At 44.6% G+C, this 17,573-nt stretch overlaps 2 protein-coding genes and 1 long non-coding RNA gene across 6 annotated transcripts; 2 read left to right on the top strand and 1 right to left on the bottom strand.

Moving 5' to 3' along the window:
- The first annotated feature begins 356 nt into the window (after window positions 1–356).
- Window positions 357–7,665, top strand: LOC112247842. 4 transcript variants are annotated; one of them, XR_006079751.1, is made up of 8 exons: window positions 357–411; window positions 973–1,118; window positions 1,205–1,296; window positions 1,395–1,662; window positions 1,773–1,825; window positions 4,120–4,200; window positions 5,382–5,478; window positions 6,172–6,293. It is a non-coding gene; the product is annotated as an uncharacterized LOC112247842 (long non-coding RNA). The 4 variants fall into 4 exon arrangements; XR_006079750.1 differs by lacking the exon at window positions 357–411 and adding an exon at window positions 7,606–7,665 and having other exon boundaries at window positions 418–1,118; window positions 6,172–6,306; XR_006079753.1 differs by lacking the exons at window positions 357–411; window positions 5,382–5,478 and adding an exon at window positions 7,606–7,665 and having other exon boundaries at window positions 418–1,118; window positions 6,172–6,306.
- LOC112236077 (NADH dehydrogenase [ubiquinone] flavoprotein 1, mitochondrial-like) lies at window positions 5,055–13,030 on the bottom strand. The gene is made up of 11 exons (XM_042305086.1): window positions 12,726–13,030; window positions 12,357–12,468; window positions 12,140–12,222; window positions 11,724–11,894; window positions 9,456–9,657; window positions 8,406–8,595; window positions 6,500–6,712; window positions 6,170–6,336; window positions 6,000–6,081; window positions 5,655–5,800; window positions 5,055–5,445 (listed from the first exon to the last, which is right to left on the bottom strand). Exons 1-11 carry the CDS (start codon window positions 12,734–12,736, stop codon window positions 5,350–5,352), a joined length of 1,473 nt encoding a protein of 490 aa, XP_042161020.1. The 5' UTR covers window positions 12,737–13,030; the 3' UTR covers window positions 5,055–5,349.
- A 1,726-nt stretch (window positions 13,031–14,756) lies between these two features.
- On the top strand, window positions 14,757–16,162 carry LOC121840645. The gene is made up of 2 exons (XM_042305131.1): window positions 14,757–15,449; window positions 15,584–16,162. The coding sequence occupies exons 1-2, from the start codon at window positions 14,757–14,759 to the stop codon at window positions 16,160–16,162; spliced, it is 1,272 nt and encodes a 423-aa protein (XP_042161065.1).
- The last annotated feature ends 1,411 nt before the right edge of the window (window positions 16,163–17,573 follow it).

Genomic DNA, 17,573 nt, shown 5'->3' with positions numbered 1-17,573 from the left:
ATGCATTCCGATTCATGCACAGATTGTAATGTGCACATATTATGTGTGTAAAATACTTCTTTGAAGGTTGTACTGATTATGATGAGCTAAGCTAATTCCAGCTGTGTAGCCATGTTTGTTGACATACAATGCATTCTGGGATTCACGTCTGTTTGACCAAAGATGTTATAACAAAATGAGGTGAGTAAGAGTTCACTAATTTTTTGAGGACTTCCGGAAATTAATGGTGGGATGTGAACGACGGTAGATGACACACCCCTTCAACATGCATACTACAAACAGACCAAACTCATCTCGTCTTCTCTTATCTTCGGTTTCTGTGAGGAAAAAATGCATGGCTGCGCGCTGAAACTAACCGTCGGATTACTTTCGATTTCTATAAAGTGTTTTACCTAGTTATTTCGATCAATGGTGAGCTCACCCGTGATGTGATTAATTATATATAGTAATAGCTATTATCTAATTCATATTGTAGTTTACGTCAGCCGAGAATTAGAAAATATGACTGCTTGTGTTGGGTCAATCTTTCCTCAGCGCTAGGACAAATGTAGCCTACATTTTTCCGGTTAGGATGATTGTGTTATGCTATATTTACTTCTGTGAATATCTGAACAATGCATCCAAAAATAAACTGCTGACATTCTGGACATAACTTTGTAAGGACTGTGTTTGTGTAAATAGTTTCTGAAAAAAGTGTGGCCAGCTCAAACGCTGATTGTTGAGTCATTCGAAACTGCCGTTCTAAACGAGCATTCTAAATGAGTGTTCTAAACACACGGGTGTGATCGTACGCTTCAGGGACCACTGTAGAACGATCACACCCGTGTGATGGTACGTGTTTAATTTCTTTAAACAATAAAAGCTTATTTACCAACATTTCCTTAAATGGATATATAGCGTTTAGTAATTCAACTCTTCATCCCATCATGCTCACTCATTATGTTTCTACCTCTACCTGCATGTGGTGCTTAGCAGCAACCTGGGTCTAGCCCTGTCATCCGGACAGCTGAAGCGGCTGAGAGACATGGTGGTGAAACAGAGTGGAGCTGGGAAACATGGCGGCCAGAGTGACAGCTAATGAGAGCCAGGTGGAGGATCACTGGAGAGTGAAAATACAGGTAATGCATTATTTGCAGTACTGAAAAGGATCTAGTTCATATAAATGGATTTGTATCCCATCAAAATCTCTACACATTTTTCTTAGAATTCCGGTCCAAGCAGCAGAACTGTCAACCATGGGAGCCAGAGTGACAGCTAGTGAGAGAGAGGTGGAGGGGCTGAAGAGTGAGAAAACAGGTGATATTAATTTGAATTTCAGTGTATGTTTGCAGTGGATTTAATGTTTGCACATGTTTAATTCAGTAGGGATTAAAAAGCCTCTCATGTTATTGCAGGTTTGGAGGCCAGACTCAGTGCCAGTGAGAGCCAGGTGGAGGAGCTGAAAGGAGAGGTGGAGGAGCTGAAAGGAGGGTGGAGGAGCTGAAAGGAGAGGTGGAGGAGCTGAAAGGAGAGGTGGAGGAGCTGAAAGGAGAGGTGGAGGAGCTGAAAGGAGAGGTGGAGGAGCTGCAGAAAGGTGGTGAACCAGAGAGTGGAGATGAGTCACTAAGACTGAACTGCACTTCCACAAAAACAAGGTGGAGGAACTGGAGAGAGAAAATGCAGGTAACCTGAGACATCTGTAACTTATGTTATTTGATTATTGTAATTAACAAATAACTAAGTGGTGTTTTTTCATCAACAGTTTATTTGTATCTTTTTACATCATATTCTAGGAATGGAGGCCAGAGTGACAGCCAGGTGGAGAAGCTGAAGACAGAGAATGCAGGTAATATAGAGATATAGAGAAAATATCAAACTGGTCTCAGACTACAGTCGTGGCCAAAAGTTTTGAGAATGACACAAATATTAATTTCCACAAAGTTTGCTGCTTCAGTGTCTTTAGATATTTTTGTCAGATGTTACTATGGAATACTGAAGTATAATTACAAGCATTTCATAAGTGTCAAAGGCTTTTATTGACAATTACATGAAATTGATGCAAAGAGTCAATATTTTCAGTGTTGACCCTTCTTTTTCAAGACCCCTGCAATCCATCCTGGCATGCTGTCAATTAACTTCTGGGCCACATCCTGACTGATTGCAGCCCATTCTTGCATAATCAATGCTTGGAGTTTGTCAGAATTTGTGGGTTGTTATTTGTCCATCCACTCTTGAGGATTGACCACAAGTTCTCAATGGGATTAAGGTCTGGGAAGTTTCCTGGCCATGGACCCAAAATATTGATGTTTTGTTCCCCGAGCCACTTAGTTATCACTTTTGCCTTATGGCAAGGTGCTCCATCATGCTGGAAAAGGCATTGTTCGTCACCAAACTGTTCCTGGATGGTTGGGAGAAGTTGCTCTCGGAGGATGTGTTGGTACCATTCTTTATTCATGGCTGTGTTCTTAGGCATAATTGTGAGTGAGCCCACTCCCTTGGCTGAGAAGCAACCCCACACATGAATGGTCTCAGGATGATTTACTGTTGGCATGACACATGACTGATGGTAGCGCTCACCTTGTCTTCTCCGGGCAAGCTTTTTTCCGGATGCCCCAAACAATCAGAAAGGGGATTCATCAGAGAAAATGACTTTACCCCAGTCCTCAGCAGTCCAATCCCTGTACCTTTTGCAGAATATCAGTATCTCCCTGATGTTTTTCTTGGAGAGAAGTGGCTTCTTTGCTGCCCTTCTTGACACCAGGCCATCCTCCAAAAGTCTTCGCCTCACTGTGCGTGCAGATGCACTCACACCTGCCTGCTGCCATTCCTGAGCAAGCTCTGTACTGGTGGTGCCCCAATCCCGCAGCTGAATCAACTTTAGGAGACGGTCCTGGCGCTTGCTGGACTTTCTTAGGCGCCCTGAAGCCTTCGTCACAACAATTGAACCACTTTCCTTGAAGTTCTTGATGATACGATAAATGGTTGATTTAGGTGCAATCTTACTGGCAGCAATATCCTTGCCTGTGAAGCCCTTTTTGTGCAAAGCAATGATGACGGCATGTGTTTCCTTGCAGGTAACATGGTTGACAGAGGAAGAACAATGATTCCAAGCACCACCCTCCTTTTGAAGCTTCCAGTCTGTTATTCGAATTCAATCAGCATGACAGAGTGATCTCCAGCCTTGTCCTCGTCAACACTCACACCTGTGTTAACGAGAGAATCACTGACATGATGTCAGCTGGTCCTTTTGTGGCAGGGCTGAAATGCAGTGAAAATGTTTTTGGGGGAGTTCATTTGCATGGCAAAGAGGGACTTTGCAATTATTTGCAATTCATCTGATCACTCTTCATAACATTCTGGAGTATATGCAAATTGCCATCATACAAACTGAGGCAGCAGACTTTGTGAAAATTAATATTTGTGTCATTCTCAAAACCTTTGGCCACAACAGTAGATGCAACACAGTAAATGTACATCTGGGACACTCAAATTAGTATATGTTACGTTTGGTATGGTTACATAAGCTAGAAGGTGACTTAAGGCAAAGATTAAAGGAGGGTGGTTGGTTGGGGTGAATGGGTAGGTGTATGTATAACTCAAATGTCTAACAACTGAAAGGTTTCGGTTTGAATCCCATCACGGTCAACTTTAGCATTTTAGCAACTTTGCAACTACTTACTACTTTGTAGCTAATTTGCAACTACTTACCATGTTAGCCAAACCTTCCCCTAATCCTAAACTTAACCTTTTTAGCTAATCCTTCTCCTAACCCTTTAACCTAACCCCTAGTGCTAGCTAATGTTAGCTTTAGCCACCTACCCACCTAGCTAATGTTAGCAACAACAAATTGGAATTAGTAACATTTCATAAGTTTTACAATTTCGTATGTTTTGCAAATTTGTGACAAATTGTATGAATTGCAATTCGGAACATATAGTATGAATTCATAACATATGAAATGGATGATGGATTAACACACAACATACGGAATTTAACATATCATTCTAAATGGAGGGTTTCGAATATACGTACAGAATAATACGAAGTGCTCTGAGACCACGCCGGAAAATATCTACAGAATTGTGTTTTCATTATTCTCTATCAGATTAAACACTGTATATATATTTCCTGTAATTCTAGTCCAAGCAGCAGCACTGTCAGCCATGGGGGCCAGAGTGACAGCCAGTGAGACAGAGGTGGAGGATCTGACAGATAATGCAGGTAATGGAGGCTGTTCAATTGATCCCACTGATTACAACATTTTGGATAATTTGTTTTTTATTCAGTATGGATCAGAAAGTATTTTCATATGATTTTGTCTTTAGAGGGCAGAGTGACAGCCAATTGAAGATATATATATATATATATATATATAAGATAGATACTCTCAGTGATCGGCTATGAAAAGCCAACTGACATTTACTCCTGAAGTGCTGACTTGTTTCACCCTCGACAACTACTGCGATTATTATTATTTGACCATGCTGGTCATTTATGAACATTTGAACATCTTGGCCATGTTCTGTTATATTCTCCACCCGGCACAGCCAGAAGAGGACTGGCCACCCCTCATAGCCTGGTTCCTCTCTAGGTTTCTTCCTAGGTTTAGGGAGTTTTTCCTAGCCACCGTGCTTCTACACCTGCATTGCTTGCTGGTTGGGATTTTAGCCTGGGTTTCTGTACAGCACTTTGAGATATCAGCTGATGTAAGAAGGGCTATATCAATAAATTTGATATTATATAGCATATTACATTATTATAGCACTCCTGTGTTCAGACAGACCAAAAGTGACATTCCATGCTGGTTTAGAAAGAAGGATGGGATCTTTTTCTGATAGTGAAATAACTCTGGACTGCACTAATGTCACCACAAATACAGCCCAGTTACAGGTACTACTTACACACCTGTACATGCATTAACTCACATGTCCACATTGGGTAGCTACAGGCATCCACCCAAATGTTCCTCTCACCTGTCATTAAACATGATGTAAAGTGACTCCCCTCTTCTCTTCTCTTGATGTTTGTAGATGATAAAAGTATAGAGTAGGCTACAGAAAACAACAAAATCAAGACCAGATTAATTGCACTTTATTAGTGTGTGCACTTTCCTTGTATATTCAGAGGTCATCTGAAGTACATACATGAAATGAATGAACACAATAACAACCATGCATGAAAACAAACAAAGTGGGTCGGTATTGAATAGGTGCTAGGTTCATTAACATAGTAAATACCCAAATACCCATTAACACAGTAAATACCCAATAAAATGGAAGCAGTCATTGAGCAATGGAAATGATTTGAAGTGAGGAGTGATAAGATCAGCATGTTAGGAGCAGGGAGTTTAGTCTCAGTCTGATATCTGTCTCAGATCATCTCAATGTCAGCCTCCCTGGCAGGGTTCTTCTTGTGGTACTCCGAGATGCGGCTCTCCATGACCGGACGGAAGTGGCGAACCAGACCCTAAACAAGGAAGAGAAGGGTGGAGTGACGGAGGTCAGGGTGTTACTTCAACAGTTTCTCCAACTCCAATAGTTTCACCTGTCTAACCTCTGATCCCAGCAGACTCACCTGTTCCTAACTAACCTGACCCCAGTAGTCTCACTTGTTTCTATCTAACCTCTGACACAAGTAGTCACAGGCCATGCAGCCCCGTCCCCCAGTAGTCTCACCTGTACAGGCCATGCAGCTCCGTCCCCCAGGGCACAGATGGTATGGCCCTCGATCTGTTTACTCAGCTCCCAGATCATATCAATCTCAGAGTTGGCCGCGTCGCCACGCACAAACCGCCACATCATCTTATCCATCCAGTCCACTCCTGGTGGGGGGCGGTGGGGATAGAACGAAATAGGGAGAGAGAGAGAGAGATGAGATCAACTTATCCACCCAGTCATTTTTGTGGCACTCAGATATCAGATTATCAGAGGTGAGATGGGGTTTTATGTTGGAGCAATAAGCTATGTAGGAGCAAAACCTGTGGACATTCAATTATCAAGACTGAGTGTGTAGTTCCTTACCTTCCCTGCAGGGGGTGCACTGGCCACAGCTCTCATGTTTATAGAACTCAACCAGACGGGCGATGGCTCTGATTACATCAGTCTGGAGGAATAGATGCAACTATTTGTTTAGTTTGATGTGTCTTAAATATAATGTTCATCAATATAAAGTAAATAGAGTGCGTTCTTACAGATTTGTCCATGACGATGACGGCGGCGGTGCCCAGAGCGGACTCTGCGCGGACGAGGTCATCAAAATCCATCATGACATCATCACACACAGAGCGAGGGATAATGGGTGTGGAGGAGCCTCCAGGGATCACTCCCAGTAGGTTGTCCCAGCCACCCCTCACACCTCCTGCACCAATCAGAGATGAGAGGAGGGTCAGGCGCACAAATATCAGCAGCACCAATAATATACACACTCATACACAAACCCACTCTTGGATACACACACAGTAACACAAATACAGACAGTACTAGAAAACTTGTCACACTAATACTTGCACGAACACACACACCTGCGTGTCTGTCTATGAGTTCTCTGAGAGGAATGGACATCTCTTCCTCTACTGTGCACGGAGTGTTTACGTGACCAGAGATGTTGAACAGCTTTGTCCCAGCATTCCTCTCTCTCCCGAAGCTCGCAAACCACGCTCCACCTCGACGACAGATAGCAGGCGCCACGGCAACCGTCTCCACATTAGCAACTGTTGTTGGGCATCCGAACACCCCTGGAGACCCAAAGACAAGGTGGTACATTGAGAGAAAGTCAATAATCACCTGTACAGGCCATCCATCTATCTCTCTGATTTGGTCCTGCCGTACATACCTACACGTACGCTACGGTCACAAGACGCAGGCCTCCTAATTGTCCCTAGAATTTCTAAGCAAACAGCTGGAGGCAGGGCTTTCTCCTATAGAGCTGCATTTTTATGGAACGGTCTGCCTACCCATGTCAGAGACGCAAACTCGGTCTCAACCTTTAAGTCTTTACTGAAGACTCATCTCTTCAGTGGGTCATATGATTGAGTGTAGTCTGGCCCAGGAGTGGGAAGGTGAACGGAAAGGCTCTGGAGCAACGAACCGCCCTTGCTGTCTCTGCCTGGCCGGTTCCCCTCTTTCCACTGGGATTCTCTGCCTCTAACCCTATTACAGGGGCTGGGTCACTGGCTTACTGGGGCTCTCTCATGCCGTCCCTGGAGGGGGTGCGTCACCTGAGTGGGTTGATTCACTGTTGTGGTCATCCTGTCTGGGTTGGCGCCCCCCCCCTTGGGTTGTGCTGTGGCGGAGATCTTTGTGGACTATACTCAGCCTTGTCTCAGGATGGTAAGTTGGTGGTTGAAGATATCCCTCTAGTGGTGTGGGGGCTGTGCTTTGGCAAAGTGGGTGGGGTTATATCCTTCCTGTTTGGCCCTGTCCGGGGGTGTCCTCGGATGGGGCCACAGTGTCTCCTGACCCCTCCTGTCTCAGCCTCCAGTATTTATGCTGCAGTAGTTTATGTGTCGGGGGCTGGGGTCAGTTTGTTATATCTGGAGTACTTCTCCTGTCCTATTCGGTGTCCTGTGTGAATCTAAGTGTGCGTTCTCTAATTCTCTCCTTCTCTCTTTCTTTCTCTCTCTCGGAGGACCTGAGCCCTAGGACCATGCCCCAGGACTACCTGACATGATGACTCCTTGCTGTCCCCAGTCCACCTGGCCATGCTGCTGTTCCAGTTTCAACTGACCTGAGCCCTAGGACCATGCCCCAGGACTACCTGACATGATGACTCCTTGCTGTCCCCAGTCCACCTGGCCATGCTGCTGCTCCAGTTTCAACTTCCACCTGACTGTGCTGCTGCTCCAGTTTCAACTGTTCTGCCTTATTATTATTCGACCATGCTGGTCATTTATGAACATTTGAACATCTTGGCCATGTTCTGTTATAATCTCCACCCGGCACAGCCAGAAGAGGACTGGCCACCCCACATAGCCTGGTTCCTCTCTAGGTTTCTTCCTAGGTTTTGGCCTTTCTAGGGAGTTTTTCCTAGCCACCGTGCTTCTACACCTGCATTGCTTGCTGTTTGGGGTTTTAGGCTGGGTTTCTGTACAGCACTTTGAGATATCAGCTGATGTACGAAGGGCTATATAAATACATTTGATTTGATTTGAATAAGAAGAGCATTTATTTTCACAGTATACAGAAAACCATTGAACTGTCAGAAATGTAATGTACACTTCCCTTACGGAAAAACCACATGAACCAAGTTAATGTGATAACGTGACAACATGTAAAGCAACATGTGATAACATGAAACTACACATTTTCCACATGTGAAATCATGTGGTTTTTCTGTTAGGGTTTTGGTTGACCATATTATCATTATTTTGATAGTTTATTTTTTGGCGAGATTTAGGTAAATCCAAAGGTGGTAGGTAATTTCCTCACCTATGTCAGCGGGGAAGGGTGGTTTGAGTCTGGGTTTCCCCTGCTTGCCCTCCAGGGACTCGATGAGGGCCGTCTCCTCCCCACAGATGTAGGCTCCTGCCCCCCGCATCACAAACACATCAAAGTCGTACCCAGAGCCACACGCGTTCTTGCCTATCAACCCTGCTGAATACGCCTCGTTTATCGCCACCTGGTGGACAGGACATACTGTAAGTGTGTGTGTGTGTGTGTGTGTGCTCGTTTGTTGAGGAGACAGGAGAGGACAGGACTCCAGCCAGCCTAAGCAGGTAGTCTGACCTGTGTATTGGAGGACTCGTTGTAGAACTCTGACCTGTGTATTGGAGAACTCGTTGTAGAACTCTGACCTGTGTATTGGAGAACTCGTTGTAGAACTGACCTGTGTATTGGAGGACTCGTTGTAGAACTCTGACCTGTGTATTGGAGAACTCGTTGTAGAACTCTGACCTGTGTATTGGAGAACTCGTTGTAGAACTGACCTGTGTATTGGAGAACTCGTTGTAGAACTCTGACCTGTGTATTGGAGAACTCGTTGTAGAACTGAGATTGGACTGACCTGATCTGTATTGGAGAACTTGACTCTGACCTGTGTATTGTAGAGCTCTGACCTGTGTATTGGAGAACTCGTTGTAGAACTGACCTGTATTGGAGGACTCGTTGTAGAACTCTGATCTGTGTATTGGAGAACTTGTTGTAGAACTCTGACCTGTGTATTGGAGTACTCGTTGTAGAACTCTGACCTGTGTATTGGAGAACTCGTTGTAGAACTCTGACCTGTGTATTGGAGAACTCGTTGTAGAACTCTGACCTGTGTATTGGAGAACTCGTTGTAGAACTGACCTGTGTATTGGAGGACTCGTTGTAGAACTTTGACCTGTGTATTGGAGGACTCGTTGTAGAGCTCTGACCTGTGTATTGGAGAACTCGTTGTAGAACTGACCTGTGTATTGGAGGACTCGTTGTAGAGCTCTGACCTGTGTATTGGAGAACTCGTTGTAGAACTGACCTGTATTGGAGGACTCGTTGTAGAACTCTGATCTGTGTATTGGAGAACTTGTTGTAGAACTCTCCTCTGATGTAGATGTAAGAACTGACCTGTGTATTGTGGGCTCCCATGGCCCTCCCAGCCACCAGGCAGCCCTCTACCAGCTTGTGAGGGTCGTGACGCATGATCTCTCTGTCCTTACACGTCCCTGGCTCTCCTTCATCTGCATTCACTACCAGGTACTTAGGTCTGAGATACACAGACACTGTATGTTACACACCAGTGGAGGCTCCTCAGGAGAGGAAGGAGAGTGAATTTCAGAAACATTTAAAAAGTTGTCCTTTTTAGATACAACTATACTAAATATATTCACCTCACCAAATAATTGATTAAAACACAATGTTTTGCAATGAAGGTCTACTGTAGCCTCAACAGCACTATGTAGAGTAGAGCCAAAGGCATGCCTGGAGGACAGCTAGTTTCCGTCATCCTCTGGGCACATTGACTTCAATATAAAACATAGGAGGCTCGTGGTTCTCACCCCCTTCCATAGACCTACACAGTAATTATGACAACTTCCGGAGGATATCCTCCAACCTATAAGAGCTCTTGCAGCATGAATTGACATGTTGTCCACACAATAAAAGGATCATTGAATTAATCTAGTACTGAAAGCATAAACTACACCTACACACCTACAGTGGGGCAAAAAAGTATTTAGTCAGCCACCAATTGTGCAAGTTCTCTCACTTAAAAAGATGAGGCCTGTAATTTTCATCATAGGTACACTTCAACTATGACAGACAAAATGAGGGAAAAAAATCCAGAAAATCACATTGTAGGATTTTTAATGAATTTATTTGCAAATTATGGTGGAAAATAAGTATTTGGTCACCTACAAACAAGCAAGATTTCTGGCTCTCACAGACCTGTAACTTCTTCTTAAAGAGGCTCCTCTGTCCTCCACTCGATACCTGTATTAATGGCACCTGTTTGAACTTGTTATCAGTATAAAAGACACCTGTCCACAACCTCAAACAGTCACACTCCAAACTCCACTATGGCCAAGACCAAAGAGCTGTCAAAGGACACCAGAAACAAAATTGTAGACCTGCACCAGGCTGGGAAGACTGAATCTGCAATAGCTAAGCAGCTTGGTTTGAAGAAATCAACTGTGGGAACAATTATTAGGAAATGGAAGACATACAAGACCACTGATAATCTCCCTCGATTTGGGACTTCACGCAAGATCTCACCCCGTGGGGTCAAAATGATCACAAGAACGGTGAGCAAAAATCCCTGAACCACACGGGGGGACCTAGTGAATGACCTGCAGAGAGCTGGGACCAAAGTAACAAAGCCTACCATCAGTAACACACTACACCGCCAGGGACTCAAATCCTGCAGTGCCAGATGTGTCCCCCTGCTTAAGCCAGTACATGCCCAGGCCCGTCTGAAGTTTGCTAGAGAGCATTTGGATGATCCAGAAGAAGATTGGGAGAATGTCAGATGAAACCAAAATATAACTTTTTTGGTAAAAACTCAACTCGTTGTGTTTGGAGGACAAAGAATGCTGAGTTGCATCCAAAGAACACCATACCTACTGTGAAGCATGGGGGTGGAAACATCATGCTTTGGGGCTGTTTTTCTGCAAAGGGACCAGGACGACTGATCCGTGTAAAGGAAAGAATGAATGGGGCCATGTATCGTGAGATTTTGAGTGAAAACCTCCTATCAGCAAGGGCATTGAAGATGAAACGTGGCTGGGTCTTTCAGCATGACAATGATCCCAAACACACCACCCGGGCAACAGAGGAGTGGCTTCGTAAGAAGCATTTCAAGGTCCTGGAGTGGCCTAGCCAGTCTCCAGATCTCAACCCCATAGAAAATCTTTGGAGGGAGTTGAAAGTCCATGTTGCCCAGCAACAGCCCCAAAACATCACTGCTCTAGAGGAGATCTGCATGGAGGATTGGGCCAAAATACCAGCAACAGTGTGTGAAAACCTTGTGAAGACTTATAGAAAACGTTTGACTTCTGTCATTGCCAACAATGGGTATATAACAAAGTATTGAGATAAATAAGTATTTGGTCAATAACAAAAGTTTTCCACCATCATTTGCAAATAAATTCATTAAAAATCCTGATGTGACTTTCTGGATGTTTTTTCCTCATTTTGTCTGTCATAGTTGAAGTGTACCTATGATGAAAATTACAGGGCTCTCTCATCTTTTTAAGTGGGAGAACTTGCACAATTGGTGGATGACTAAATACTTTTTTTGCCCCACTGTACACACACAATCTCTCTCTTTCTTACCTGCCGTCGCTGGGTTTGTTCATGAAGCCCCACTTCATGCCGGTAGGGAAGCCAGCTCCTCCTCTCCCTCTCAGACCAGACACCTTGACCTCATTCAGGATCCAGTCTGTCCCCTTCAGGAGGATCTCTTTAGTCTTATACCAGTCACCCCGACGCAGAGCACCCTTCAGACTGGGGACACAATGAGAAATATAGATTGCGTTTTAAATAGACCAATATCACCTAATAATTCCTATGTACCTGATGTATGTATTGTTTTCACATATCATGTATTCTCGGGTAGGTTGAGGGAAGGGGACAAGTAGACAAGGACACTTTATGGATGGTGAAGAAGAGAAGAGTACTGTATGTGCATAGATTTGATGGTATCTAGAGTGTGTCTGTGCACGGTGATGTTAAGTTTGGGATGTTACTACCTCCAGTCATGACGGCCATACAAGTTTGTGAAAATTCGGTCTTGATCACTCAAGGGCCCAAATGTAGTCTTCTTTGGATTCTCCTAGCAACCCAGATAAACACACAGACATATAATACTTTATGTAACGATAATAGGCTAGATGGAGACCTAGGCAGCTGTAGCCTAGTCTCGAAAACAGAAATAGTTTTAAACTACACTAGGTGATAGAAGGCTACCTGTTGCTTTGCTGCGGTGCTGTAGCGCTGGGCCAGGTGAGGCGAGACGCACTGCTGCGCCGCGGCCGAGTGCGCACCTGTGCTCGCTAGCATCCGACGTAGCGTCAGCATCCTGGAACAGAGAACTTTGTTTGGAGCAAACTAGCTAGTCCAGTTAGCCAGCTACAGAGTTATTACCCTAGTTCTCATTTAACAGTCTATACTTGAATAAAGTTAAGATATCTTAAGCAGCATATGGCATCTTATTATATGTACATTTGGCCAAACAAATTTTAAAAAGCGCACTTGCAGATAAATTAGCCTTGATGAGCTGATTTAGCTGCTATTTTGTGCTGCTAAGAATGTTCTAGCTAACTAATCTCCATTCACCTTCCTGCCATCAGATGACCAATAATGTTGTTGATAACCTGAAAGGTTTCCCTCTTTGGGTTGTTGCTTCTCTCCTTGACTTGTTCACTGCTGTCTCAAAAATGACACAACACTCACACGTTCAGTTTAGTTAGCAGTGCAGTCGGTTGTTGGCCAGGCTAGCTAGTTGGGTTAGCGAACTCAACTAGTGCTGCTAATTGGATTATGACGTTCCGTCTGCCTGCGACAACCCAAAGCCACCGGTGTCGAGGCTGGTTGACATTCCTCCCTGCATCATTGGCAGAAGTGAATCTGGGTACAGTGTGTGAAAGACTGCAGCTGAGAAGTTAGGCCTACTCAGTGCATACACTTTTGTTGTGAATAACAATCTACTATAATTTAGTACTTTTTGCTGTGGGAAATCTATTGCATTGGGAATTTGAATTAGGCTCTGATCTTGTATCGGATGAATAAATGCACTAAATAAACGTTCAGATACCAAATGACAGATCGAAGTTACAACTCATTTTCTACAATGTAATACAGTAGGAAACAGACTGTAGACTAATACATTAGGCCTACCTAGGCTACCAGCTATGGATATGGAACCATGCACTAGTGTCAAACAAATAAATAACAAACAGACAGGGATAGATATATTTGTTTATTTATCTGTTTTCTTTACATTATCTGAAACAAATGATGGGAAAATGAATTTATATCTCTGACAGAAGGTCCACCAAAAACAGAAAGACAAATGTATCCCTGATAGTGGTGTCTCTATTCAAAACAGACCCCAGATCCCTTCACCAAAGCCAAATAAATCGACAAAGTTCCATAGAAACACCACGCTTCACAGCTGGCATAATGTTTCCCTCTCATTCACTCACCAAGCTCTCTAAATGCTGGTAGCAACACCCCTCAGCACAAAAAACCTTTCAGCACAATGTATGTGACTGGCTGGTGTCAATTGATGTACACTACATTGTACATGTTTTACCATACAAATGGATATCTACTATTCCTCAATTTGCTTTTATCTGACTTCCTCATAGTCATGTGGTACAAGGTGTTCTATTGGAACCGTACTTTTGAGTGAAAGGTGTCACTACCTCTTCAGACATGTATGAACATTCATAGGCTACATATATACACAGCATATCTCCCCCACAATTTTGCATAATTACTTAGTGCATTGCTCAAGATTTCCTGAGAATAGTTGCAGCACAAAAACAAAAGTCCAAGGCAGCTTCACCCCTTTACATAGCAATCTCTTATCATGATTATTACACTACGCAGTAGAAAGAATATAGACCAATGTTATTATCAAGAATTGAAGGAATAATATACAGATATCTTCTCTTACAATCATAAACGATACTGAGTGACGTCATGGAATGGATAAGGAGGTGAAACAAAAAAAACTTAAAAGCTCTCAATATTTTAGTGCAAATAAATCAGAAACAAGGAAAGTTCTTCTACATAGCGTGGAATGGTAGCACACACAGGTCCAGTCTGCTAGAGCTACATAAGCTTCAGGCTAGAGTTACAGCCCTCGTAAATAGTTGTAAATAAAGAACATAACTCACTATCACCTAAAGAGTGACAGACTTTGAAGAAATGGTTGATTATCTGTAAGCAAAGTAGCCTTACACCTGCAATGGGCCACCCAAGATGGTCGCTGGTCTCCTAGAGACAGGCCCCCTAAGGGCCTATCTGTGACTTATACACACAGCTTTGACAGATAACACAATAACATACAGTACATGTTGAATCCACAACACAGTTCTCTCCTTAAGTGCAGTTGATGCTTATCTCTTTAACTGAAAGTGTGAAACGGCTACGGGTGGTGCGACAGTTGTCTTGTGCTCTAAAGAGAGAGAGAGAAAGGCTCGGTCTGTCTCTTTTCCCCCTCTCTTTTCTGATCCCTTCTTTCTCCCCCAGAGGATGGAATGTGCCAGTATTATTGCAGTACCTTTTCAGGGTGTGATGTGTTGTGCAAAACAAATGCAAAAGGAGGAAGAATAGCCAACAGAGGACCTTTCACCCAACATGGCACTGGGTGTACGGGTCTTTGTTAGCCGTCACGTTAAGCACAATGCAGTTTCTCTTAAGACTCAAAAGGAAGCAGGTACAGAGCACTTCAACTGTGCCAGAAGGGGACCGAGCCGAGTGGTGTTGCGGGTCACTGTATCAAACCCAGGGTCAGGTCACTGTGGATACCCTGGGTCGGGTCACTGTGGATACCCTGGGTCAGGTCACTGTATCAAACCCAGGGTCAGGTCACTGTGGATACCCTGGGTCGGGTCACTGTATCAAACCCAGGGTCAGGTCACTGTGGATACCCTGGGTCGGGTCACTGTGGATACCCTGGGTCGGGTCACTGTATCAAAGGGTCGGGTCCCAGGGTCCTGGTCACTGTGGATACCCTGGGTCGGGTCACTGTGGATACCCTGGGTCGGGTCACTGTGGATACCCTGGGTCGGGTCACTGTGGATACCCTGGGTCACTGTGGATACCCTGGGTCGGGTCACTGTGGATACCCTGGGTCGGGTCACTGTGGATACCCTGGGTCGGGTCACTGTGGATACCCTGGGTCGGGTCACTGTGGATACCCTGGGTCGGGTCACTGTGGATACCCTGGGTCGGGTCACTGTGGATACCCTGGGTCGGGTCACTGTGGATACCCTGGGTCGGGTCACTGTGGATACCCTGGGTCGGGTCACTGTGGATACCCTGGGTCGGGTCACTGTGGATACCCTGGGGGTCACTGTGGTCACTGGGTCGGGTCATACCCTGGGTCGGGTCACTGTGGATACCCTGGGTCAGGGTCACTGTGGATACCCTGGGTCAGGGTCACTGTGGATACCCTGGGTCAGGTCACTGTGGATACCCTGGGTCGGGTCACTGTGGATACCCTGGGTCGGGTCACTGTGGATACCCTGGGTCGGGTCACTGTGGATACCCTGGGTCGGGTCACTGTGGATACCCTGGGTCGGGTCACTGTGGATACCCTGGGTCACTGTGGATACCCTGGGTCGGGTCACTGTGGATACCCTGGGTCGGGTCACTGTGGATACCCTGGGTCAGGTCACTGTGGATACCCTGGGTCAGGTCACTGTGGATACCCTGGGTCAGGTCACTGTGGATACCCTGGGTCAGGTCACTGTGGATACCCTGGGTCAGGTCACTGTGGATACCCTGGGTCAGGTCACTGTGGATCACCCTGGGTCAGGTCACTGTGGATACCCTGGGTCAGGTCACTGTGGATACCCTGGGTCACTGTGGATACCCTGGGTCAGGTCACTGTGGATACCCTGGGTCAGGTCACTGTGGATACCCTGGGTCAGGTCACTGTGGATACCCTGGGTCAGGTCACTGTGGATACCCTGGGTCAGGTCACTGTGGATACCCTGGGTCAGGCCACACACACAGTTTCAACTGGAAAGCCACAATAAATAACAATAAATAAATAAATACAGAGCAATGAAGAGATCAAGGTCTCTCCCTCCTTCCCTCTTGGTCTCTCGTTTTCTCTCGCTCTTTTTGCAATCAACACAAAACGAGGAGTGCATGATCAGAAGACATTCTGAAGAAGGAAACTTTGGAAAGGAATTGTCCCCTGTCGATGTCAAAAAGTAAACGCTAAAGCAACAAACACACCTCTCATTAATAATCATCCAATGACCCTGCAGATGTAGTCTAGTTTTGGTCAGTCATTTTTCACAGAGCACTAGACTGCCCTACCAAGCAAAAAGGCAGTAACTGCTCATTTGGTCAAAAATTGGTTAATGTCATTTTTGCTAATATAAATACATGCTTAATCATGAGGACAAGTATCCTGCCTCTTTTGTATTGTATTCTGGAGAAAATGGGGGTCATGTTAGCAGTAACTGCATAAAGTTACTGTGAAACCAAGGTAAATGAAATACATTTTTCTCAGTTCCACTCTATGAGCAGTCACTGCCATTTTGCTTGGTAGGGCAGTAGAGCCCCACAGAGACTCTGACCTATGGAAGCAGTCTCCAACCCTTCTAGCAGTCTGCAGCAGAGAACCGGGCAAATGAAGACAGGTCTTTTAACCAAACCTTGGCTCTAAAATCCCAGGATACCCTTAGAGCCATCCCACTGGGCACAGACATCAATTCAATGTCTATTCCATGTTGGTTTAATGTCATTTCATTGAAATGGAGTGGAACCAACAATGATTCAACCAGTGCGTGCCCATTGGGATCTCAATCTATAGCTCTGGTGCTCCTGTGCTTGATCAAACTGATTGATTAGGAAGAAATAAACTGAAATCTTTGGTATCATCGGTGCCTCATAAAAGGGCATGAAAATCTACTTACAACAGACAGCAAAATAATAAGCCTTATTAAAATATGACTGTTACTGTTAGATAATGGCTGTCTTCAATAGGAAACCTGGTGACTTGTTGCCCTTGGCGACTAGCTCCACCAATAACCACTAGAGGGTAGTAGGGTACACCCAAAGTGAAACAGCAGATTCCACACCTACTACTATACTTACCTAACTTAGCAGGTGTAAAACAAACACCTGAGCGGGTCGGAAGGAACCGGAAGCTACCGGTTTTCAGGCTTTGTTGTCTTCTCTGCTTTTCCACTGAAAACCGGATGATTCTGGTTTCTTACTACCCCACTGAGAGTGCTAGTATAGTGACATGAAGAGTGATAGGGTTTAGTAGTGCCAGATGGATGTTGTACATACATTGTTTGAACATCAATAACATTTGATTGTTATATTACTCTAACAGCACTCTGCTCAAAAATACATGATTTCTTTTCTCTTCTTTTTTTTTTTACATCTGGACACATCATTTTTCTCAGCTCCTGACTTCAGTTTGCTTAG

Source organism: Oncorhynchus tshawytscha, linkage group LG23, assembly GCF_018296145.1.
Source record: "Oncorhynchus tshawytscha isolate Ot180627B linkage group LG23, Otsh_v2.0, whole genome shotgun sequence".
Classification (NCBI taxonomy): Eukaryota; Metazoa; Chordata; class Actinopteri; order Salmoniformes; family Salmonidae; genus Oncorhynchus; species Oncorhynchus tshawytscha.
The sequence above is the reverse complement of the archived record's forward strand: the minus strand, read 5'-3'. Positions and strand labels throughout refer to the sequence as shown.